Source organism: Sinocyclocheilus rhinocerous, unplaced genomic scaffold (genome assembly GCF_001515625.1).
Source record: "Sinocyclocheilus rhinocerous isolate Xijiao unplaced genomic scaffold, SAMN03320098_v1.1 scaffold449, whole genome shotgun sequence".
NCBI lineage: Eukaryota > Metazoa > Chordata > Actinopteri > Cypriniformes > Cyprinidae > Sinocyclocheilus > Sinocyclocheilus rhinocerous.
This window is the reverse complement of record NW_015652285.1, coordinates 553046-578072: the sequence shown is the minus strand read 5'-3', so window position 1 is coordinate 578072 and position 25027 is coordinate 553046. Positions and strand designations below refer to the sequence as shown.

Here is a 25027-nt window from a genome sequence, read left to right as displayed (position 1 = left end):
GTGTCTCGTTCCCTTCGGGGAACCATGGTTACATACGTAACCTGGAGACGTTTTCTCTTCCTCTTCTCTAAAGCAGTGCAGCATGGCCTCGCCCCCTTTGCTGCCTTTTCCCGAGGGCGGGGTTTATCTGGGTTTGTGATGTCACGAACCCGGGAAGTAGCTCATTGTAGTCCCTGCCAGCTGTTTTTGTAGGCATTAAACTGCCAGAATTTTAAAAGACGATATCTCCGTTTGCATTGAACTTTCAGCTTCGTAACTTTGCAGATATTGTTTATGCCCAAACAGCAACATTACACACTAACTAACGTTAAAAAAGTGAAATCGCAATCAACCACCCCTTTAAAGTCACTTGAATGTTTAAATTGGTAAGACTTAATAGCACATGCAAATTATACTTTCCCATCATCTGTCCCGAGTGTCTTTCACGCTGAAATATTTATGGCAGTTTTCCCAAACCTGCGGGAATGAGTAGAATTATGCGCAATACCCGCAATCCTGTGCCAAAATTCAAGCCCGAAATTCAAGAACTTTTACTTCTGAGTGAACTATTCCTTTAAATACAGTCAAATATGAAACATGTTTTATTAGTTTTTGTTTATATGTTTTTGGCTTTGTAGTTGATTAAAATTATGACAGTTCCCATCCTTTAAATCAAGTATAATTTTTCAGTACTTGTAGCTTTGTTCAAAACCACCATGCAACTGCCCCGTAGTGCATACGCCATCAAGCCAAGTGTTTTTATATAGTACCACACAATGCAAAGCAGTGTCAGGGAAGGATTGAGAAGCGACGATTTAAGGACACAAGACAAGTACTCGGCAGTCTCTGACCTGTCAATCAGACTATAGAGCAGCTCTTTCCCTGAGCAGCACTCAGAGATGAGCACTAGGTAGCGTGGGGTGACGTAGGCCTCATGCAGAGCCATGACCTTCTCATGATGGAGGGACTTCAGTATGTCATACTCCTGTAACACGGCCTGCTTGCTCTCAGGTTCATACGGCACAATCTTGGCCATGTACAGGTTACCGGTGGCATTTTCCCGACACTCTCTGATCACACCAAAACGACCTCTGTGGTGAAGAAAATACAAGGGGATCAATGGATGTCAAGTTCAGTTTTACTTAATTATTTGTTTTATAAAAAGAAAAAAACTATTTTGTGATTTTATTTGCTTTAAAAGTATTTATATTTCCTTATATATGGTTTATATGCGAATATATGATATTCTGTAATATTGTTAAAAAAACATTCAAAAATTGTAAAATGCAGCTTAAGTGTCACTGTATAAAAGAAGTAGTTCTAAGTTTATAAGTACTAAGTGTTTTTCCCCCCTTCAGTCATGTGTTATCTTGCTTAAGCTTCCCAGAACTACTACTTGTGGACCCCCATAAAAAATAAAATTAAATTAAATTAAAAAATAAAAAAACTAATAAAAATCAATCAATCAATAAATGTAAAAAATAAAAAGGAAAATACGCATGTCTGAAAATAAAGTAAAAAATAAATCATAAAAATTAAAATAAATCAAATAAATAAGCACACAAATAAATAAAAATATAAAAATAATAAAATATCCATGTCTGTAAATAAAGTATAACTAAATAAAAGTAACAAAAATAATAAATAAACCAAACAAACAAAATAAATAAAAATAAATACAACTATAAGAATAATAAATAACATTTAAAATATGAATGTCTGAAAATAAAACACAATATAAATAAAAAGTAAAAATAATAAAAACAAACAAATAAAATAAATAAATATGCATGTATGAAAACAATGAACAAAATAAAACTCAACAACTTTGAACAGTAATTACATCAAAAGCTGATTTACATGACTAACCAATTATTTAAAATGATATTATTCTAGTTAAGCGTTTATCATGACATGATATATGGATTACAGCTACTTTTGTATTTGATGTTGTTTTGATTTTATTATTTGATGTTGATATGATAAACAGCCATAAAAATGTTCTTTTGTTACACTGGTACAAGGTAATATAAATGTGATCAGTCACAGCACTTAACCTTGCTTTCTCATCCATGAATGTGTACGGTTTCTGTGGGACTCCCTGCCTTAGGGTCGAGTCTCCAGGTTTTCCTATAGGGGTCCTGCACCCTGTAGGAGTGATGCGTCCAGAAGGAGTGGCTCTTCCACTTGGAGTCATACGATTGGGTGTGCCAGTACCCTCCCCTATGGGACTCAGACTTGTAACTAACACCACCGGTGGTGACAGGGCAGGAGAAGGCGTGTTTGGGGTGACTGGAGTCACATGTGCTGTGGTGGTGGCCGGGACATACATAGGCACTGAGGAGATAGGCTTGCCGATAGCAGGCGGAGGGGAGACCAGAGGGGGCGGGGACACCGGAGGGGTTTGAGGAGGGGGGGAGACCGCATTGACTGGGGTCTGAGGTTTGGGCAGAACGACAGGTGGTGAGGGTTTGGCAGGAGGAGGTTGAGCTGCAGGGGATGCTGGGGAGGGTTTGGCCATAGTGATGTTGAGAGTAGTCTTAGCTTTCGCTGAGGTAGGAGCACTAGGGGATGGAGTTCGGATATCAGGCACAGTACGATGACTCGGGGGAAGGGTGGCAGGGGAAGGTGTCGTAGCTGATGCAGGTGCAGCAAGTGGAGACACAGGCTTTACCGGCTGGATTGTAGAGGGCGCTGAAGTCACCGGTGGTGCTGCAGCCTGTTTAATGGCAGCAGGCTTCATTGCAGGTAAAGTCATGGTGGATGTTACCACTGTAGGCGCAGCAGCCGGAGCTGATGAAAGTGTCTTGACAACAACTGTTCCACTGGACTTTTGGGGTGCTGTAGAAATAACTTTGAATTTGAAAAATGAAGATGCATAGATGCATAAGTTCTATTCAAATTTATATTACGCTACTGTTAAAAAGTTTGAAGTTGCTACAAACTATTTTTAATGTAGTCTTTTATGCTTGTCAAGGCAGCATTTATTTGATCAAAAAAACAGAAAAACAAAAAACAGTAATATTGTGAAATATTACTACAATTTAAAACAACTGTTTTCTATTTTAATATATATTAAAATGTAATTTATTCCTGTAATGGCAAAGCTCACTGTTAAGCAGCCATTACTCCAATCTTCAGTGTCACATGATCCTTCAGACAGCAATCCAATATACTGATTTGGTGATTAAATAACATTTATATCATTTATTTGAAATATAAGGTTTTTGTAACATTGTAAAAGTCTTTACTGTCACTTTTGAACAATTTAATGTGCTTTAAATTTAATGTTTGATCAATTTGATCAGTTTAATCTTATTGACCTCAAATTTTTGAACAGTAGTCATATTATATTATATTACATTATATATCAAAGCCATGCATCCAATTATGTCTGTCATTTTGTAGAAGCTAGGCAGTTTTTGTGACATGCCATTTGTTTTCAAAGAACATAAAAAATATATATATAACCCAAAATGCATTAAATATTGTCACATCTGCAGCAAAAATAAACATGGTTTTGTTTAGTAAAGTATTGGCTGCTGACAGCATGAAATAGATAAGAACCACAAAGCTTTTGTGCACCTGTTGAGTCCAGGACAACTTTTTCAGACAGATTGCTGTAAGGTCCCTGGCCAGCCTTGTTCACACAGGCCACTCTGAACCTGTATGCTGCACAAGTTGGAAGGTCCGTGACATTGTAGTAACAGTCAGCCACACCTGTGGCTACTATCAGCCAGTTAGTCTCACCTACAAAAATAAATATTATATTGTTACTTGTAATGAGTAAGAATTGTTTGCAACACCTATGCTTTCCAAAAGAGGGCAGTAAAACAGAAGGAAATGTGACTGTTTTTCCTCTACATTCCCCTACCCAGTTTTTATTTATTTATTTTTTTTACATTGGACAAAACTAATAGCAAGAAAATCTAGGCAATTTAGGAAAATCAACATATTACAGTATTACCATTGTTTAAAAAATTACAATTTTTGCATTTAAAATTAATACTGAGAACACAGCTGACAATATTTTCAACAATATACTTCAGGAATCCCACTCTAATCATCAAAGATAAACAATGAATGCTATTAACTAACCCTCTGTCTTCCTCTCCAGAGAGTAGGTGCACGGTGCCATGGTGTCTGAGGGTCTCCATACCACCAGAGCAGTGTTTTTATACTTCTGAGGAACCTCAGGAGTCCCAGGGCTATTAGGCAGACCTGCAAAATAATATTTAGTGTTCACTACTAGAAATGATCTTAGTTGATCTGTCTTTTGAAGAACTGTTCAAAAGTTTGGGGTAAGTAAACATTTTTTTAATGAATACTTTTATTCAGCAATCACATATTAAACTAGTCAAAAACGACAGTAAAACAATTTTGAATGTTGCAAAAAATTCCATTTTAAATATATTGTTTTGAACTTTCTATCCATCAAAGTAACCTGAAATATATTAAGCAGCTTAAGTGATTTCAACATTGAAAATAATATTTCGTAATTGTCAAAACAGTATATAAGAATGATTTTTGAAGGATCATGTGACACTGAAACCTGGAGTTATGGCTGCAGAAAATTCAGTTTTGCCATCACAAGAATAAATTACACTTTAAAACATATTCAAATACAAAATTATTTAAAAAAAAAAATTTATTTAAAAAAAAAAGTTATTTTAAATTGAAATAATATTCCACAATTTCACTGAGAGACACTTTTGAAAGGTAAGTGTATGTTACTGACTTTAGTGCAAATTTCATAGAAACTGGATTGACAAACAGGTTTTTTAGCTGATTAAACATTTTAGAGCTGAACATAACTAGAAAAATTATATTTGCTAGTCACATGGTTTTCCACATTTTTACAATTTCCACATTTTTCCTTGACCGTGGGAAACCTGCAGGTAAACGGATATTATAATAGCCACATTCCAGACACTAATGTAAAAATAAATAAATAATTAAAATAGACAAAAACTGTCTCGGGTAAGGCAGCTACATGATATTTACACCTCTGCTAACAAGTCACCTTTCCATATTAATCAGCTTTGTGAAGCACAAAAAGGAGTGAATAATTTATGGCCTGCTGTTCTGGGAGAAAACAGCTTTGCACAATGATAAGCAGTGCATTAGCCTGCTCACGATGTTAGAAAGCCAATGGCATTTCTGTTCTCAAGGCTAATAGAGCTCCTTCCTGAGTCTAGCTGTGAGCTATGCACTAACTCTTAAAAAATAAATTTAACTGTTCACTGTGTCCTTCTTTCATCTCTGTTCTAGCCTTTACTTTTCTGAGAAATTCAGGAACGCTGCATTGTAGCCCTTATTTTCTTCTTAAGGGGTTTCCACACTGACAGTGATTTTCTGCAACAAAATGACCATATCTCATTCATTTTCAATGAGAGCTTGGCAATGCAATATGGGCATACCCAGTGACTAATCAAGTTTGAGAAAAGTGATGCATAAAATCGGATGCATAACCATGTCAGAAATTGTCAGTATTCGAAGTTTGAGTTTGACTAATGTATTGATAATCATTCTTGTTCATGATATGATCTATTTTGCATTGCTGCATTTTATACACAAATACTGTCCCTAGCAGAATATTAAGTTGCTTTGGATAAATGAATACAATTTTAATATTTTAAAAAGTATCAATGTGTCCCTAACTTTGCACATTTCCTTCTCTGCTTTGTTTTCTTAATCTATTTCTCATTTACCAAACTATTCTCCTTCCTTTATCAGACTTTCAGTTCCTCATTTGCTTCTTGTCTTAAACTTACGCGCAAGGGACACGACGCATGAGCTGGTGACAGAGGCCAGTGCATTTGAAGCCACACATTCATAAAGGCCTGCATCCTTCTTGGTGGTCTTCATAATCATCAGCAGCTGTCTCCCGTCAGGACAGGATATCATGTTCATCCTTGGGTCGATTTCAAGTGGCTTCTTATCTGAGATTACACAAAGTTGAAAAGCAAAATTGTTAGTTGGGAACTTTTTCCAAAATCATAATCTCAAAGCCACAACCTGTTGTGCTCTAATGTTAATGTTGACATTTTAGACTTTGACGATGTTACTTTGAGGTGAAAAGAGATCCTTCTATATATAGCCAAAAAAATTAATAGTTTTGGTTGTGTCAGCACAATGACTATTAATGCATCTAGAACTCATGGTTTAGTGCAGCACAGATACTTTTAAAGGATAATTTAAAGAAATAATAATAATTTAGGATCCTATATGCATGATCACAAACAATGTTATTGTAATACTGCTGTATAATAACCTGTTTTCCTACATACTGTAGCTGTGCTGGTTCCACATCTCTTATTTCACTCTGTAACTCATTATAAAACAATTTAAACTTAAATAATTTCATGTCCATTTATCTAACATTATCATTTGTGTTGGAGTCCTATTAACCATATCAAGGTTTATTTTGTGATAATGACCAGCAGACTGTAGATTATCCCCTATATGAATATAAATGAGCATCAAAGTAAAGAACAATTTGCCAAGAAATATATGCATTTATTATGCAAATATTATATTTTTTCTTAAACTCTCAAAGTACTCCATATTGGCTGAGACGGGATAATGTGAAAGACTGAAAGACCTCATTTCTACAGATAAAAAAAAACATGAAGCCAATAGAGTGAACAAAATCTCTACAGCACTGAGATAATTCACTTGTACTTATTGCAAAGTTATTTTATATTCAATATATTCAGTTAGGGATATTGCATTCAATTTAGGTCAGATTATATTATCTTTAGTCCCATAGAAGTTTATATTACAATTTGAATCAGACCTTTCATCCATGAGATGCGTGGGTGAGGACTGCCAGCAGGGAGGCAGCTGAGAGTGACGGGATCTCCCTCCAAGAGAACGTGATCCCTTAGTTTGATATGGAACACAGGAGGGAAGTCTAATTGTTGAGAGAATCAGTGAAAAGATTAGTGAGATAATTTATCTCACACAGCTGTGCCAAAGCAAGTCCATATGCATAATTGATTCACTGATGACATACGTAAATCTTTATAACAAAACTGGAAGTAATCAAATAGATGTCTCATTTTGTGCACAAGTTACTGTGAAATGCGTAAATGAAATGTGCAATACCAGATGTTAGACGTGTGTACTGGCGAGAGCGGAGAGAGCCATTCTCCCTGGCAATGGAAGCTGGGATGTCTGGTTGGGAAACCGTCTTGTCTCTTTTTCCCATTGTCAACCCCCAGCGATCCCATCGTGATCTGCGCTCGATTTCTGCACCTGGAAAATAATTATGGCCTTAATTATGGCCTTTCAACAGCATGAAGGAATTATCAAATTAAAAGCATTAACCAAAAAATAACATACATTTAACAGCTGATTCTGACTGGATGCTTGACATGGAATCGAGAGATTCTGATGACGTCCCTTTCCCTGATTGGGCAGCCAGTTGATTCTGTGGAACACCCATCCTCTTCAGACTGCTACCCTCTGAGGTGGAACGCCGCATTTTTGTAAATATAGGTGTCCTCTTCTCCATCTTGCTTTCATTATCAGCTTTCCTTTCCTCAGAGTGGCTCCTAATCCTTGTTGATAGGCTTGCCATGGTACTGCCAATCTTCTTGCGCATGGCAAGGATCGGTGACTCTGAGGGTGCTTTGGACTCAGGCTCTGGGGGAGGCTCAGGACCTCCATCCAACCTCACCATCTCAATCTCTTTCTTTTCTTGGGATCCTCTCCTTCCCAGTGCCCAGGACAGACGACGCCTGGGTGCTAAAGCTTCCTCCTCTTTGAGCTTCACTTCCTGCCTCTCTACTGATGGGGTTCTTTTCAAGCGCATTGAGAGTCTCCTCATGAACCCAGGGTCCTTCTCTGCCTCACGAAGATCCTGAACTGACTTGGACTTCTCCTCCAACCTCCTTGGTACAAATTGTAAAGGTGCACCAATTGGCCCTGGGCGATACATTTCTTCTGCAGTTTCTGGAGCAACAGTGGAAGGCTTTTCTTCAGTCTTCTGGAATGAGAAGCGTTTAAGACTACGAGTTAGAGAGGACTCACGCTTCTTGAAGCGAGCTTCAAAGACTTCTTCAGATGCAAGGTCCCGAATGTTGCATCCAGGAGACGGCTCTCGCTTAGGGGAGGCACGAGTGGGAGTCTTAGGAGGACTTGGCTCTTTAGGAGGATGTTCTGTTGAGGCAACCCGAGAAAAGACTGCAGGATGTTCAGTGGTTTGGTGAAGGTCTGGTTTGGATGAAGAAGTTGACAAAAGGGTTGGTTCAGAGATGTGTCTGGAAATGGGTGCATAGACTGGAACTGATGGTGGGGTGGATGTTGTTGTAGGTGTAGGTACAGGAACAGGATCGGGTTGGCTGGATGTCTGGACTGATGGTACCATAATAGTCTGCATGATACTGGCATATGCAGACACCCTACCATCTGGGAGCACTGTACGTGCAGGGAGCGATGGAGTCACATAGGTTGAGACAACACTCTGGGGGCTGAGAGCTGGGGCAGCTATTGGGGTCACTATGATGGAGCTGGTGGAAATGGTGATCTCTGGAGACTTTGGTGATGCCTTTACATCACCCTCAACTTCTTTAACCTCAATCTCTGGAGCAAGAGGCTCCACTTCTTTCTCTGGTTCTTCATCCTCTCTTTCCTCCTCTTCCTCAATTGTTTCCTCTGCTATGGGGGTCTTCAGCTTAATTTCATCCACTTTTTCAGACTCTTCACTGAGCTCCTCTAACTTGCCCTGGACATTCTCTTGTGCATCAGTCTCCCAAGATTTCTGATCAACACTTCTGGATACATCTGCATTAGTCTTTGACACAACAATGACTTCTTTAGATTTATTGTCCTTGTAGACTGCTGACTCTTTTTCCTCAATTTTCTCTTCCTCATGTCTCTCTGGATCTGGCATATGAATTTTTAGGGTGACAGGGCGAGAATCCTTCACTGGCTCTGTGAGAGCAGACATAGATACAGCTTCCTGCAGTCGTCTCTCTTCTATTTGTGCAAGTGGGATCTCTAGAGGTGCTCCCATCCGTCGGTGCAGGGGCATGGGCTCTGAATCACCCTGGCTAAAGGAAGCACTCTTGCGGAGTATCTTCGTCTTTGGGATGTCATCCCTAGGAGACTCACTGGATGCCGCTCTAACAAGTGGAGAGTTACCAAGGCGAGACCCCCGCACATAGCGCTTCTCATCCCCCATACCTAATGTCTCTAGCAATGGGCCTCGTAATCCACTCATCTTGTTGTCTACAGAGCCACCCCTGAGAAGTCTCTGCCTCATCAGTTCCAATTTCAGGGCATAGTCTTCCTGGCTCAGCTTTGCAGCTCCTGGACTTGGGCTTCTCCTTGGAAGCTCCATAGATACTGACTTTTGTAGAATTCTACTTCCATCGGTAGAGTTTTCTTCTGTGCCCTCCTCTGTTTTGATGTGGAGCTGTAGGGCACTGTCAGCCGAGCTCCCTCTGCGTAACTCTCCTCTGCGACGCACTCCCTCAGGCTCATCTGACTCCATACTTGAACCTCTGCGCATTGGTCTCTTTGCCTGTTCGGCTCTTTTGGCCAATTCTGCTGGTTCTTCATCAGATGAGCCTTTTTCATCTTCTTGCGTTGACCTCTTCCTGGCTCTACCCCTAGCAGCTGCATCTCCACCCTCTCTCTCTGACGTCTCCACTTCCATGGGCTCTGACATCTGATGGCTAGAAGCAGGCTTCACAGCATTTCCATTCGGTCTACCGGTCATTTCATCATCCCCTACAATTTCAGTCAGTGACATTCTAGAACCTGAGAATTCCATGTTTATGGGCATTGGGATAAAAGGCAGCTCATCAATGTCTTCATCTGAATCTGAAGATGATGAAGGTGGTGGTGAGCCTTGTTTCAGATGTCGTGGAACAGCAATGGAAATATGGCCTGAGAAGTCATCCAGTAACTCGGCTATAGACCTCATCACCATCTTAGATTTATAGCTGATAAGAGATCGCTAAAAGAGATAGGCGAACATTGTTACAATGACAGTCTCAAATAACCTATAATGTTTTAAACACTGAACAAAGGTCACTAATATAATCTTACCTGCCATTTTCTTCTGGACAAAAACTTTTTAAGTGAATCTGTGCTGATGCTCTTACCCTTATCCAGGGTCTAAAAGAATGAAATATGTATTTTAACAGTGATGGCAAATAACTGTTTCCATTAGAGTTATAGTGAAGAAATACTTTGATCTGAAATGTTTACAACTTAAATTAACTGGCAGATATGTTGTATTCATTTAAGTAACACATTTGGATAGCAATGGGCCTAAAGGAGTATTTCGTCTTTACTCCTCTACTCTGTCGTTACCTTGAACCAGGGGTGCCGAAGACATTCATTAGCATCAGGTCTCCTGCAGATAAAACAACATTAAACAAATTGCCAGTTAACACAAAGTGCTCTTAGCAGTAGAAATAATTTTCTCGACAATAAATTATCAACAGGACATTGGTGCAGCAGATAAGAACCCTAGATTCCACTTACAATCTATCAGCCACCAGCAGTTTGATGACGAATCCCTTAGCTTCATGGCAGAGGTCGGTAAACATGCTTTCTTCAAAAGCCACATTATAGTTCCTGATGTTGAGAACAGAACTGCGGTCGTTTTTTCCAGCGAAAGGAGAAACTCCAGTGAGACTGCAAAACAGAGATGTTGATAAAGTCTAACTGAAGATACTGGTATTAGTGATGAACATTCTAAGTAAATATATAATAAACATATTTTCATAATATACAATTGCAGAACAAAACTCTAAAAAAAAACTAATATAATATAATACAATTATATCAATAATTTTATTATAATAGACACAATTGAAATAATCTTACCATAAGTATGTTAGAACTCCAACAGGCCTGTAAGAAAAAAAAAAGTCGAATTGTGAGACACTAATGTATTCATGATACTAGAGGCTGCATACAGATTTGTTCAAGAGCTGTTTTGTGATGGAGGGACCAGGTGCGTTACCAGATGTCCGTTGCCTTGGAGACGGGTGTCTGGTTAACAATCTCTGGGGCGACAAATTCTGGAGTGCCATATTTGCAGTACTGTGCCTCATCAGGCGTGCACTTTACAGCATTTCCAAAATCACATATGCGGATCTGATCACTACTAGGGTCTGCCATGAGGATATTATCAGGCTGAGCGAAAAAAAAAAGAAGAGTCTAGTCAACACATCGGTTCCTTACCGTGATTATAAAGAGTGAAAAATTTAAGGGGGTCTGAATACTTTCCGTACCCACTGTATGGAAGTAAATGGTAATGACAGCAAATTACATAACATTTACCTTTATGTCTAGATGAAGTATGTCATGCTGATCAAGATAGCTAATACCCTCCAACAGCTGCCTCACGCTGGATCGGATCTGCAGCAAACAATTCAGACAGTTTAGGGACACGTCACTTTTGCTAGTCCTGTCCCTACAGAAATTCTCTGAGTAAATCTGAAAATAATCCATTCTGTATCCTCTAGATAACTAGAGGATGCAAAAACAAATGGTCCACAACAAACCAAATGTGACAAACCGGAACAAAATAGTCTGCTCAAACATTTGAAACTTTTCTGGTCACTTTGAAAGATCAAACTAGTTCACCCACCTCTGACTCCATTACTGTTGATTTCTTTGTGAGCCTTTCGAGAAGCTCCTCATGGCATCTTTACACATTGTCAAGGACAATCACAGTGATGGGGCAAAGCTTGTGATCAACTCATCATCACTACAACATGTGAGAGGAAGTTGTAATTGTGCCAGATTGGATGTGAGATAGTGTATACAGCAGGGTCCAAAAATCTGTCCACAAGTGAAAATGCATCTATGTTACATACCAGTTCTATTTAATACAATTTTCATCACAAATTATATAATAATAATAATAATAATAGAATAAGTTCACAGTTGAATTGAAAAATTTACATCTGTCTTAGTATTCGTTTTGTTTTTCTTTTGCAACCTAGAAGTAATGCAAAACCTTACTATTTCTTATTCGTTTTACACACTTTTCTGTGTTTTCAATTTTTTAAAAGCCTAAAATTTTCTGCTCAAACTTGATTTGAATTTCAGATTTTCAATATGGACTCAAGACTTTAAGACTCCACTGTGATTGTATCAATATAAGTGCATGTTTTATGTAAGTATCCTTTCTTTGCGTGTCTTCCCAGGAGACTCTGACCTGAAGGACACATATGCCAACTATTTGTGACAGTCAAAGCACAGATGGACCAAAGCAATACACACGGAACGATTCTAAGGCAGATGACTAAGGCAGGTGTGAATATATAGGGTACAGATTACACAAGCATTTTTCTGTACGACTGACTCACAATGAACTACAAGATAATAGATTGTCATGACAAACTTTGAATGTCACAGAGTTCAAAATAAAAACATAACTTCATTTAATTAAACTTGCTTTTATAGTCTGTGATCCCTAAAGCTCTAACAAAGGATACAGCTCTGTAATGATGATGACTGCATTCTTCTTCTCAAAGGCATCGTGAAAGTAGAGGATCCTCTCATGGTCTAGATGAGACAGGATGTTCAGCTCTCTCAGAGCGGAGGCCTTCCGTTTAGCCCGAGCAGAAATGAACTTGGCTGCATATTCAATCTTTCCCGCCTTCTGTATCACTCGTTTCACATATGAGAACGCCCCTCTAAGGAAAGAACATTTCTCATCAAATCATAGAAAATAAGAATATTTGTTTGGGAAAAAGGTGAAAAAATGGTTTATTAATTAACAGCAAACTAACTGATAATCAGTGGAACAATAGCATGATTCAACCAATGAAAAGAGTGTGTCAAAGAAAATATAAGTAATTAATGCTTATTTCATTTAAATGTAATGTGTTAAAATTATGCTTTTGCAATTTTGTTGCATGCCACTAGTAGCACAGAAATTACACTCTTCACTTTTAAAAATGACCAGTCTAATTGAATAAAGATTTATTGCAATTCACAGTAACATGACTTTGTAATACCTGTTTTTTGGTACAATACTACAAATATAAATGGTTGTTTTAATGCTATTTTTCCAGTTTCTTTGGTGTACAATACCAGTCCATCAATTAGCTCATACCCTCATTGCTGTAATGTAATTGTGTTTGCCTAGTCTCACCATAGGCAATACTTTGTGTTACATAATAGCACCAAAACCTAGTGAAATTCCTTATTAAAAAAATGTTTCTTGAGCACCAAATCATCATATTAGAATGATTTCTGAAGGATCATGTGACACTGAAGACTGTTGACTGTTGAAAATGCAGCTTTCCCATCACAGAAATAAATAATGAGATTGAAAAGAGACGTTTGAATATGAATATGTTTAAAGAGTAATAATATGTCACAATATTACTGTTCTTGCTGTATTTTGATCAAATAATTTCAGCCCTGGTGAGCATAAGAGACTTTCAAAACATCAAAAAATCTTACCGACTCCAAACTGTTAAATAGTGGTGTACGTACAGAAAAATATTGTGTAAAATACTCAATTTTGAACATTCACATCAACATTTTTCAGTATTGAATGAAACGCATATTTATAATCAACTTTTTCTGTTCACCATCTGTGGTCAAAATGTTGCCAAAAGATACAAAGCATCAAAGAGTGCACCTATGATGCCTTAACATCCTTTTAGAGCAGACAGCTCACTAGGTTTTGGAAAAGAGCTATTATGTGTGTAGTGCTGTAGCATGTGTCTGTTTGCAGCGTGTTCAGGTCTTAATAGAACGGTGGCAGTCGGCCATGAAGATTATAATTAAAGCACAGAGAGAGTGACAGCATGCAGAGCAGAGATACAGCGCCACAATGGCTGCACTCCTCTCCGCCCAGTCGAGCGCTCAGTGTACCACTGTGTCAAACAAATAACCCTCCCTTTAAAATGTGGCTTTGACCATCATATATTAAGCAGTTTCAAAGTCGCATTGATGCTGATCTGGGGTGCGTTTCCCAAAAGCTTAGTAAGCTAACTATGGTCGTTAGTTCCATTGAACTCTATTTGGTAACAACGGAACTTACGACCATAGGTGCTTTTGGGAAACTCACCCCTGACATGGTTCAAAACTGGTATGGTTTGAGAAGCATGTCGAGTAAATCGCTGAATATGCAAGTGGCTTTAGAAGCTAATGTACTGTTTATTTCCATATTATTGAACATATTGCTTTAAACTGACAGGCCTAATATTTATATAAAGTGGTTATGGGTAGTTATTCAATACAGAAGCTGCGCAAACCTTATTAAGAAATCTGTATGAGGCACAGAGATCCCATTTTTTATAACCTGGGAAATTTCAAGGGTCTTGTGGCCTCTTCTGAAGTGGCTGAATCATTCCTTGATTGTGGAGCTTGAAATTGCATACTTCCCTACTAAAAGTGCATTTGTAATAATGTGCCAACCCTTTCCTCGGCTGAAGCTTTATTAAAACTTAGGCGTGTGTGATGAGTCAGAAGACCTGAGATCTGTCATCAGCGAGAGCTGATGGAGTTGGCTTTTTGAATTTCTAGGCCGACAGAGGAAATCATTAGAGATAAATGGTGGATGTCCAAGTGAGGCTCCGGGCGGATGACTCACCTCCCAATTTCCTTGTGCACATCATAGTAATCAGTGAGCCTCCGCATCTTTCTTAGGATGGACGCCTCATCCACCATGGGGTCGTCTTTGTACTCTTTAACTAGACACAGAAAGCCGTGAAAAATAATCAGAAATGACAAAGTTAATTTCTAAAAGCCAGTCAAATGAATTGGCAAGTTTTGCTTGATCAGGCTACACATGCACTACAGGTTTTATAGTTGCTTATTTTCAAGTTTTTCCTAAACATTTCACCACCATTTTAATATGCACAAAATAAATATATTTGAATAAACAAAATAAATATGTATTGTTTTTATTACTTTTTTATTCCAAGTGTGCATACAGTATGTAAATAAATTGTTTGAAACTTTATTGTATGTTTTGTTGTGCTTTGTTAACATTATTTTTTGTTCTAGAACAATATTTATTGTAAAAAAAATTTAAAAAGCTAAAAACGTACATTTGTGCAATTAATTTTAAAACATTTATATTTTCCGATAATATTCTGAAATAATATGATTAAAGATACATACCTTTGTACACTTAATCTTACTCATTCAGTATAAATAATAATACAATTTTATAAAAACTTTATATTTTTAGGAAGGGGGCCACTTGTAAAAAGAGTGGGTTCTTGGCAACAAAAAATTAATAATTGTAATCTTAAGTTAATTATTAATATCCTCATAATTTCAGAAACTCGTTGGAACTGGTGGAGGACCCATCACCCATACAAAATGCTATCTTTGGCCCCACAACAGTGCTGGATTCATCACTTTGTTCCATCTCACCTGGTTAGGACACCAGGTTGCAGTAAGGTGGTGGTGAGTCAACATGCTTAGAAACAACCTCCTTCATTAAAGTGAAAGTGCTTACCGATGTGGACAGTCAGCTCAGCCTTGCAGGACACAGAACCGGCCAGATTCTTAGCAGTACAGGTGTAAACTCCTGAGTCATCGGCTTGAGTGTTCAGTACCACTAGAGAACATTCATTGTCATCGTACACAAATGTGAAATGGCTGCTTTCGGACAGCAGGGTGTCTCCCTGAAAATCAGAAAAACGACTGAGTGGCCATCCAACGGTTGTGATTTGAATTTAAAATGCATTTGTGTGGGTTTAAGGTGAACAGGGTAGTGAGGAATCAAATAAAAGGCAAAGCCTTGAGGCAGGAGATGGAATAACCAACAGTATCATTCAAAGCATAAATTAGTATGATTTACAGGATGTGATAATGCTCTCAGTGATATGACTCAAGAAAATATGAGGCAAGCAGTGTTAGTGAGAGATCAGCAGGTGAGGCTGAAAAGGTTTGACTTCTAAATCTGAATAAAAGTCAGATCAGCCTTTAAAGTTTTTAATTAAGTTTATCTTAAATGATTTTTTTCTGGTGTACATGGGAAATAGAAAAGAGCTGAACCTTCAGCTAAACCCTCAGTGACTATAACTGATATGAAAACAACAAACATCTACCACAGCATGAGTGTCAGGAAAGGCTTATGGTGAAACAGCAAGAATTTTTGGTTTCAAAGAATTGGGGTTTTTAAAAACAAATCTAAAGCACAAGTGCTCCCAGCTGCCCTCTGCAAAATTTTTACATTTATTTTTATATTTATAATGGTAAAAGAAAAATATATTAAGACATTTTTGTATTTATAATGTTTATAATTTATAATGTTTTTTTCAATTTAAATGGGGTATTTTTTAACTACTATTTAAACGCCCAGTTCGCAAGCTGCGATTTTGATGAGTATTACAGGTTTTCACTGCCACAAATCTAGATTTATTAAAAGAGAACCATATTTAATAGAATATAAATCCTCAAAAACTATTTTCTAATGAAATGATACGTGCACTGCAACACAAACACACACCTTGTACCAAAGGATGTCGGGGACGGGCTTTCCTTCAACCACCACTGCAAAACGAGGAGTCTCGCCTACATTCACCTCCAGGTCTTCCATGATGGTCTCAAAAGTTGGCGCCACTAGATACAGAGAAATCAATGAGACTCAGAATATGTGCAATAATAAGAAACTCATCCAGTTTGTATTCTGTACACAGCAACATACCTGCCATTTCCAGGGTTAGGGTGCAGGAGTCGCTGCCATACTTGTTGCTGGCGATGCAGGTGAGCTGACCAACATCACTGCTCTTTACCTTGCACAGATTCAGTGTATGCTGGTCATCATCAGGCATGCTCAACTCAAACAGACCCAGTCTGTTAGACAATGTCACTCCTCCTCTGAAAATATAATGGCAAATAACTGCTCGTTTTCTTTTGTTCAACTACAGTCACATGTCCTTGCAAAAGCAAACGCAAAATAGTTTAGGTTATATGACTACACAATTTAATAGATGCAAGAAACAAAAGACAAAACAGAATGCAAATAGGTGTAAAACTGAGAAAACTGATTAGGGATTCTGAACAAACCCTAACCCCTTAAATTATAGCAACAAATAATTTTTAGCATAGGAAAAACTTGTACTGCACGTCTTTATACAATCAAAGTTACCCTGGGAATCATGATTTCAAAAGGATGGAAGGCATAAAACAATGATTAATTTTTTTTCTGATCATGACACAAAGATATTGTATTGTATTCAGAGACTTGCAGCAATGCAACGAGTCATATGTACTACTATAATGGTACTTTGTCAATTTTGAGACTTGCAAGTATAAATTCCCACTTTTCATGTATGTAAAAAAGCAGCTCCGACATTCTTAGAAATATCTCCTTTTGTATTAAATTTAAGAAACAACATGAAGAAGTGTAAATGATGACAGAATTTTCATTTTTTAGCATTTTTATCCTTTTAAATGTTGTATTTATCAACAGTCCTACAGGTTATGAATAATTATTAGGCATAACAAAAAAGTATATGGCCTATAATTAATTTAACAAATCAAAATGCATTTCCTGAAATGCCAGTGCTTTTCTAACTTCACTCATAAATGTCTGAAAATGTATAAAGTCACAAATTATGAAATAGAACAAACCCTAACCAAAGCGGTATATTAATAGAGTGCTGTATTAATCATAGCAACAAATAATTATTAACACATGAAAAATTGCACAATGTCTATTCTCAAAAAAAAAAAAAAAAAACGCAGCTATCATGTGTATCATGATTTGAAAGGGTGGAAGGCAGGACTTTTATTTAATAATCATATGTACAAATATGGTGCTTTTTTTGTCTTGAAGCTGGCAAATATATATATCCAACCACTTTTGTTGTATGTAAAAGAGCAGCTCAGACATTCTGCTAAAGATCTTTTTTGTGTTTTACAGAAGAAACAACATGAGGATGAGTAAATGAGAGTATTTTAATTTGAGCAGTTTAGCCCTTTACGTTTTGTATCAACAGTTTCATAAATTATGAATAATTATTAGGCATAGATTAGGCATAGCAAAAACGTACCCATTCCAAAATGATTCAATGCAATCAAAATGCAAAATACCTCTTCCATGTGACCGATGCATTGACATGGTTGAGAGTGACTGTGATGCTTAAGGGCTGCTTCTCCACCATATATACAATGTCCGGCTTGTCAGTAATTACAGGAGCCTCCTGGAGGTACGGACCTGCAGACGGAGAGATAAAAGCCAGTCTCCTGCAGTAACTCATACATCTCATTAACCCGTCTGACTGTGGCTGTCCTTGTCTGCTGAGGCATACCTCTATCTAGCAGCTGCACTGGCTCGGTGGCAGGTGATGGCTTGCTAAAGGCCTTGCTGGTGATTGATAGCACCCTGAAGGCGTAGCGGACACCTTTAGACAGATTGGTAATGGTATAGGTGGTCTGTTTCAGGCAAGAAGCGATGATGGTCCACTGGATTGACCCTAGAGCTTGCTGCTGAACAGCATACATCAGGGAGCTAGGATCTGGAAATAAAAATAAAAATCGTTTTGCGTTAAATTTGAAAGCCAAAACCATAAAAGAAATCTAATTACTTCCGATCCATTTTTCAATTACACTGCAAGGAGAGGAAACTGTGCTTGACAATGTAGAACAAGGACACTGAGATTTTATGGCTTAGGCAGTCAATTCAGCAGTATATCTGTGACTGTTTCCAACAACATCACCAAGACATAGAATATCTGTTGGAAAGCAATAAATAAAATGTTGCTGTACCACAGTGCTGGTAAACTATATTTAGCAGGTGTCCATACTTGGAAATGTGTTAAAGGGGTCATATGTATTCTCAAAAAAGAACATTATTTTGTGTATTTGGTGTAATGAAATGTGTTTATGCGGTTTAAAGTAAAAAAAACACATTATTTTCCACATACTGTACATTATTGTTTCTCCTCTATGCCCCGCCTTCTGAAACGCGTCGATTTTTACAAAGCTCATCGGTCTGAAAAAGCGAGGTGTGCTCTGATTGGCCAGCTATCCAATGCGTTGTGATTGGCCGAATACCTCAAGCGTGAGACGGAAATGTTACGCCCCTCACCATACTGTGTTGATGCCGTGTCCCGGCCGGAGCAACGACACAAAAACATGAAAACCCATTACAAACGAGGCATTTGTTGCATCCAGTGGGGACATAATTATTGATTATAATGACTTATACTGTCTTTTTACGCGTTGCGTTGCATCGTGCCGCGTAAACATAAAACCATGTCTGTATTTGTGATCAGAGAAATGACAAACAACAAGTGCTAACGTTAATCCACACTGCCCAAAACTCGCGTTTGAATCATCAGTGGCAAATGATAAAAGAAAACGTACTTACGTTAGTCAGAACTGCCGGCATTTTAGTCTAACGTTACTCTCCCAGGATCAGTAAACAGTCCTCCATAAAATGTGCCGGCGATCCACAGCACTAAGTTGAAGTATTCCCTCAGCGACCAGCACAGATCAGCTCTAGGCATGACGAAGCGGATATCGTCCTCTTTTGGAAGACCAAACAAAGTAGTTTCGCTTTCACAACGAAGCACACAGCGTCTTCAGGACATGGCGGCAGCGGCAACAATACTACAGCGAGAATAAAAGTTACGCCTTCTTTCTTTGCGTGAACATTTGGGCGGCGTTATGCAAATCTTTCCACATAGTGAGGTAGATATGTGGGGGCGTGTTCGAACGAGCCGTTTTAGGGGGGTGTGGCTGACTCTTAACTTTTATAAAGAATATCTCTTTGGATTTGAGACTTTAGTCTTTGCAAATTTACAGATCTTCTTTATGCACCAAGAGCTTGTAACACTCCAAAGAGAAAGGAAAAAATGAAATCGCATCATATGACCCCTTTAAGGAAATAAGAGGAGGTCAGGTTAATCATCTGTGATGTTATCCAACCAGCGTCACCACATTGTTGCTCTATCAATATTTACTGTACATTTAATATAAAGAGAGGATGCCAATAGAGTGACTCTTGGAAATAAAAATCACAAATGAGATCTCTTTAATGGAAGAGTTCACCCATCATCTAAAATTTGTTAAATTCAATCACTTTTGTTACACAAAGCTGTCATATGACTTTAGAAGACTTAAAATATAGTGCAAAGGTTTCATAATTATGATGCTTCTGTGGTGCTTTTGAATCATTTTTTAAGCTTGAAAGCATCAGTTTCTATGCATTGTAACTGCATGGAAAATAGTGATCATTAAATGTTGTACATCATTAAAAATTTCTTCATTGGTTGGCGAAAGAAATGCATACAGGTTTGAAATGACATGAAAGTCAACAGAAATTTCCTTTATTGTCAAACTAATCCTTTAATTTCTCTGTTTCTCCAAAACCACACTAAGATTAAGAAGAGAGCCACTGATCACAAAAAAAGTAGTCCCGTCCCAAACTTACACTATTGGTTGAACCTTATCAAGTTGTAACTGTGGTTCAATTAGTGGTTCAGAAATGACACACTTCACTTTAAGGAGCCTTGCTTCTCTGATTTTGCGCTTAAAAGCCCAATAATCTCAAATTTCTCTTTAGAGTTTCAGATATGTCAATAAGTCTCATTTGTGTTTTTTTTTTTTATTTCCTCTAAAGCATTTTAGGGAAACATCTGAGAAACAATGGATATTTAAATGAAACATAACTGGGAACTCCATTAAGAATAACTCTATTATCCTACAGCTATGAAAGAGCAACCACTGACCAATTAAAATGTTCCTTTGGGGAACAGTATAAGAACAGTTTCAAAATTAAATGAATATACATAAATAACATGCATAATTATACCAATGGACGGATCCAGTCTTCTGGGTTTCTTCCAGCTTAGTGTGATAGTCTTGCCAGTGATGGACTCAATGACTGGGGCCCCATCTGGCGGGTCAGGAAGGATGTCTAAAACGGCAAAAGTGTCAGTCAGAATATTTATTTGGTGCCAGAGTCGTCTCTCACTATTTTTCACACATGCACACATATGCTTCAGTCTTAAAATAAAATGTAGTATTACTTTGAACAGTCTGGGATGTGGAAAAGATCAGAAATAACAGGGTGACTACAGATATGAACAAGTTTTAAAGATTTTTAAAAAGATTTTGTCAAATTTAAGATTTTTTAAAACTTTTTTTTAATACCACCTTATGTGACATTTAAGACCAACCCTGTGATGGAAATACACATTATATTACATACTTATATGTAATATTTAATGTATTTAATGTATCAAATATATCATCACTGTCAACAATGCTATTCATTATTATGATATACAGTGAACTTTTCATATCAGCAGACATTATCCCATACAAAATTTAAAAAAGCACCGCATCACCAAGATTTTTGGTGGTGTAAACAATTTATTCCGAAGCAATATTTTCATCAGTGTTCTATCAGCTTTTACACACTTAAAAAAACGTAAATGTTTTTAATATTTACCCCAGGATGTTATTTACCTTTATAAAGACCAATATTTTTTAACCTTATTAAATGTATGAGTCATCTTTCATGTCAAATTCTTACAATTAATCAAGAAATTCAACATACTCTACAGGGCTGTTAACAATCAAATTAAATAATTTACACTGCAAAAAAAAAAAAAAAAAAAAATCACATCAATTTTTTGGTTTTTACTCTGGGAACTTGTGTAATATGCATGTTTAATGTGTCAATACTGTAGTCACTAATCCTTGAAATCATGTAGAGATGATGTTCAGATTGTGGCCAAAATATTATCATAATAAACAGTAATATATAAAAAATGTGCATGACAGCTTTTTTTTTTTTCTTTTTTACTTAGCCTTTTTTAAGATACTCTTTTTCCTAAATATAATATATTGGAATATATTTCCAATATATTCAATATTGTCAAACATAGCTAACAGAAGCCACTGATATATTAAACTCACCTGTCACATAAAGATGGGCATAGCAGGTGGCCTTGCCCATCTTATTGGAAATGACACACTTGTAAACTCCTCCGTGGGCATGACAAACAGAGCGGATCACCAGGCTGTGAACATCTCTGACTACGGAAGAGACAACATAGAGAACAAACACTTTATATTCCTGCTATTCCCGCCACTCACACTATCATTTCCATAAGGACTGCTTTCCGGAAAAGCTTAGCAGACAGTAAGAGAATTGAATTATGTTATCAACTAACTTACACTGTGTCATTTTTCTGTCCTCTGTGCTGTCAATCCTCTTGCCATTGTGAAACCAGATTATAGTTGGGTATGGCAGGCCAGCCACTTTGCACCTGAGCACAGCCTCTCTGCCCTCAACTACATCCAGATCATAGAGCGGCTTGACAAAGTCAGGCATGGTGAAACGTTCCACCTCATTCTCAGGCACCTCAGGTTCCTCAGGAATGGAGGGCATTTTTTCCAGCTTTGCTCTGGTAAAGATAAACCAAAACCATCAAGCTGTTTTTATGCAAAAATGAAAATGTTAAGAACACTTAAATGATTGTAGACCATCGCCGCTTCACCCAAAAATGAAAACTGTCATCTTAAACCTGTCAAAATGCTGTTTTTGTCTGTGCACAAAGCTATCTTATCCAATCAGAAGACTTAGAATGTGGTGCACTTATCGTATAGATAACATTATGGTGTTTTCTGGAACTCAGCAGCCAAACTAAACTATCCTTCTATGGAAAAATTTTGTGAAATGTTTCTTCAAAATTTCTACTTTTGTGTTCCATGAACAAAATAACACCATACGTATGGGAGCTTATTTCCATCACGAAATAAATATAAATAAATAATTAATTAAATAAAGGTAATTGTGATTTTTTTTAATCTCTTTTTTCTGAAGTGTTAGATATAAACCCGCAATTGCAAGAAAAAAGTCAAAATTGTGAGATAAAAAGTCAGTTACCTTTTAATGTTTTTAATTCTTTATTCATTTATCCGACTTCTCAAAATTTTGACTTTTTTCTTGCAATTACTTTTCTTGCATTTCAAAATTCAGACTTTTCTTCTCAGAATTATATCTCACAATTCTGTCTATTTCTCTCAGAATTGTTTGTCGCAATTCTGAGTTGATATTTCGCAATTCTGACTTTTTTCTCAGAATTGCAAGAAAAAAAGTCACTATTACCTTTTTATTATTTTTTGTATTTCTTATTCCTTGTGGCGACTTTTCACAATTTTGACTTCTTCCTTGAAATTGATAGTTTATATCTCACAATTCAGACTTTTTTTCTCAGAATTATTTCTCAGTTCTGAGTTTATATCTCGCAAAAGAAGAAGAACTTTCATTTTTGGGTGAACTAAACCTTTAAAACAAGTTCTGAGTGAATCAGTGAATCATTAGTCACAAGGTCATACATTTGAGAGGATATTGCTGGTCTGGGCTCCTGCACATATAGCTCCGCTGCGCACTCAGCCTCTCCGTGTGAGTTCTGTGCTACTACTGTGTAGAGACCCTCATCTTCATTATTAACATGAGAGATGATTAATGAGTGCCGTCCACCTTCTTTTACGATCCGAATGTCTTCGCTTTCCTCCAACGGATGATCTGTTGAAGACATGACACACAAATGACTCAACCATCTTGATGTTACTTTACAGGACTGACACTGGGAGGCACTCAAGGGAATTAGATTCATACCAAAGTGGCTCCAGATGACCTGAGGAGGTGGCGTCCCACTGACCTTGCAGTCAAATCGAGCATTACGACCCTCTATAACTTCTAGTACATCCAGCTTACGGGTGAAGAGGGGCTCTATGGATGCTACCACCTTTAGCTTGGCACTAGAGGTCAGCTCCTCTGTAATTCACATGACATGTGAAGTGAAATTGACCATTTGAGCTGCTCACGTCATGAAACCTTTGGCAAAAATTGTCATCCTTATAACCCTAGCAACATGTTTATTTATGGGCATAAAACGGGCAGTTTCTTTTGTTGCTACAGCATGTTTTAAGGAATAGTTCACTCAAAAATAAAAACTCATTATTGTCATTATTTACTCACCTTCATGTTGTTCCAAACCTGTATGACTTTCTTTATTCTATGGAACACAAAAGAAGATATTTTGAAAAATGTGTTTATTTTGTCCATGCATTGTTGTTTTGGACTGCATTGACAAAAAAAAGTTGAAATATTCTTTAAAATATATTTTTTTGTGTTCAGCAGAAGAAAGGCAGTGATGCAGATTTTAAACAACATGAGGGTGAGGGTGAACTATCCCTTAAAGCTTTCTGAGCACAACAATCCACTCTGAAATATGCTGGTCAAACTGTATAGGCCAGACTGAAATAATCATGATGTTTGTTAAAAATAAACTTCAGTTGCAGAGTTGCAGGTGCTACACCCAGCCAAGAAATTGTCATTCCTCATGATACAGTATGACTCATTTAATGTGTGGACCAATACCAAGCTGCTCACCTTTGGCTGTGCTCAGTTTGCACGTGTATGTTCCACTGTCATCCTCATGTACAGAGTTAAGCAGCAGCCTGCACCTTTTCCCGTCAAAGTGCATCTTACAGTTCAACAGAGCTGGTTGGATGAGTTTCCCATCTGACAGCCAATCAACATCTGTGTCCTGTGGGCCGATCACATGACACTCGAACAAGGCAGTCTCCCCTGCCTTCACCATCACGTCCCTCACAGGCCGAATGATGGCCAGGCCTGGCTCTATTGGACGAGCTGGAGGAAAAAAACGATAAGGATCAACTAAAGAGTGGTGAAGAAAAAAAAACCCTATAAGAAAATCCAGAGCTTAAGTTTAAAGCGCACAGGAGTCTTTGCATGTGCCTAATCTGCTACAGATATAAAAGACAGTCTGCTAATAGCATGTGTTGTACAGCAGAGCAGAAATATTAGATGAATATGCTAATACGGTGTCTGTCAGCAGAATCCATTCAAGGCTCAGTACGGATCAGCTCAAAATTATACCCAGAATTCAAAATTGCCTGATCTGAGCTCTTTCAGACTTATAAAACTTACACTGATCTTAAAATGTATATTATGCCAAGGATAAGCGAATGCATATTAAACCAAGGGAACATTTATTTGATTAAAAATACAGTAAAAACCGTATTACTGTGAAATACTATTACAATTTAA

At 37.5% G+C, this 25027-nt stretch overlaps 1 protein-coding gene across 1 annotated transcript in view; it reads right to left on the bottom strand.

Annotated features, from left to right (window-relative positions):
• LOC107714387 (striated muscle preferentially expressed protein kinase-like) overlaps positions 1-25027 on the bottom strand; it is a 92202-nt gene that overhangs the window by 4969 nt on the left and 62206 nt on the right. Inside the window, exons 10-37 of the mRNA XM_016520210.1 lie at positions 24347-24607; positions 23570-23728; positions 23287-23476; positions 22123-22352; positions 21862-21981; positions 20750-20854; positions 18243-18449; positions 18025-18148; positions 16634-16806; positions 16436-16548; positions 15440-15608; positions 14564-14663; positions 12450-12650; positions 11597-11654; positions 11287-11364; positions 10967-11139; positions 10828-10854; positions 10483-10635; positions 10309-10351; positions 10042-10110; positions 7327-9949; positions 7090-7239; positions 6779-6895; positions 5754-5921; positions 4078-4200; positions 3565-3729; positions 2037-2820; positions 831-1070 (exon numbers count right to left, since the gene is read on the bottom strand). Of these exons, the coding sequence (XP_016375696.1) occupies positions 831-1070; positions 2037-2820; positions 3565-3729; positions 4078-4200; positions 5754-5921; positions 6779-6895; positions 7090-7239; positions 7327-9949; positions 10042-10110; positions 10309-10351; positions 10483-10635; positions 10828-10854; positions 10967-11139; positions 11287-11364; positions 11597-11654; positions 12450-12650; positions 14564-14663; positions 15440-15608; positions 16436-16548; positions 16634-16806; positions 18025-18148; positions 18243-18449; positions 20750-20854; positions 21862-21981; positions 22123-22352; positions 23287-23476; positions 23570-23728; positions 24347-24607 (7123 nt within the window). The remainder of the gene's footprint in view (positions 1-830; positions 1071-2036; positions 2821-3564; positions 3730-4077; positions 4201-5753; positions 5922-6778; positions 6896-7089; positions 7240-7326; positions 9950-10041; positions 10111-10308; positions 10352-10482; positions 10636-10827; positions 10855-10966; positions 11140-11286; positions 11365-11596; positions 11655-12449; positions 12651-14563; positions 14664-15439; positions 15609-16435; positions 16549-16633; positions 16807-18024; positions 18149-18242; positions 18450-20749; positions 20855-21861; positions 21982-22122; positions 22353-23286; positions 23477-23569; positions 23729-24346; positions 24608-25027) is intronic.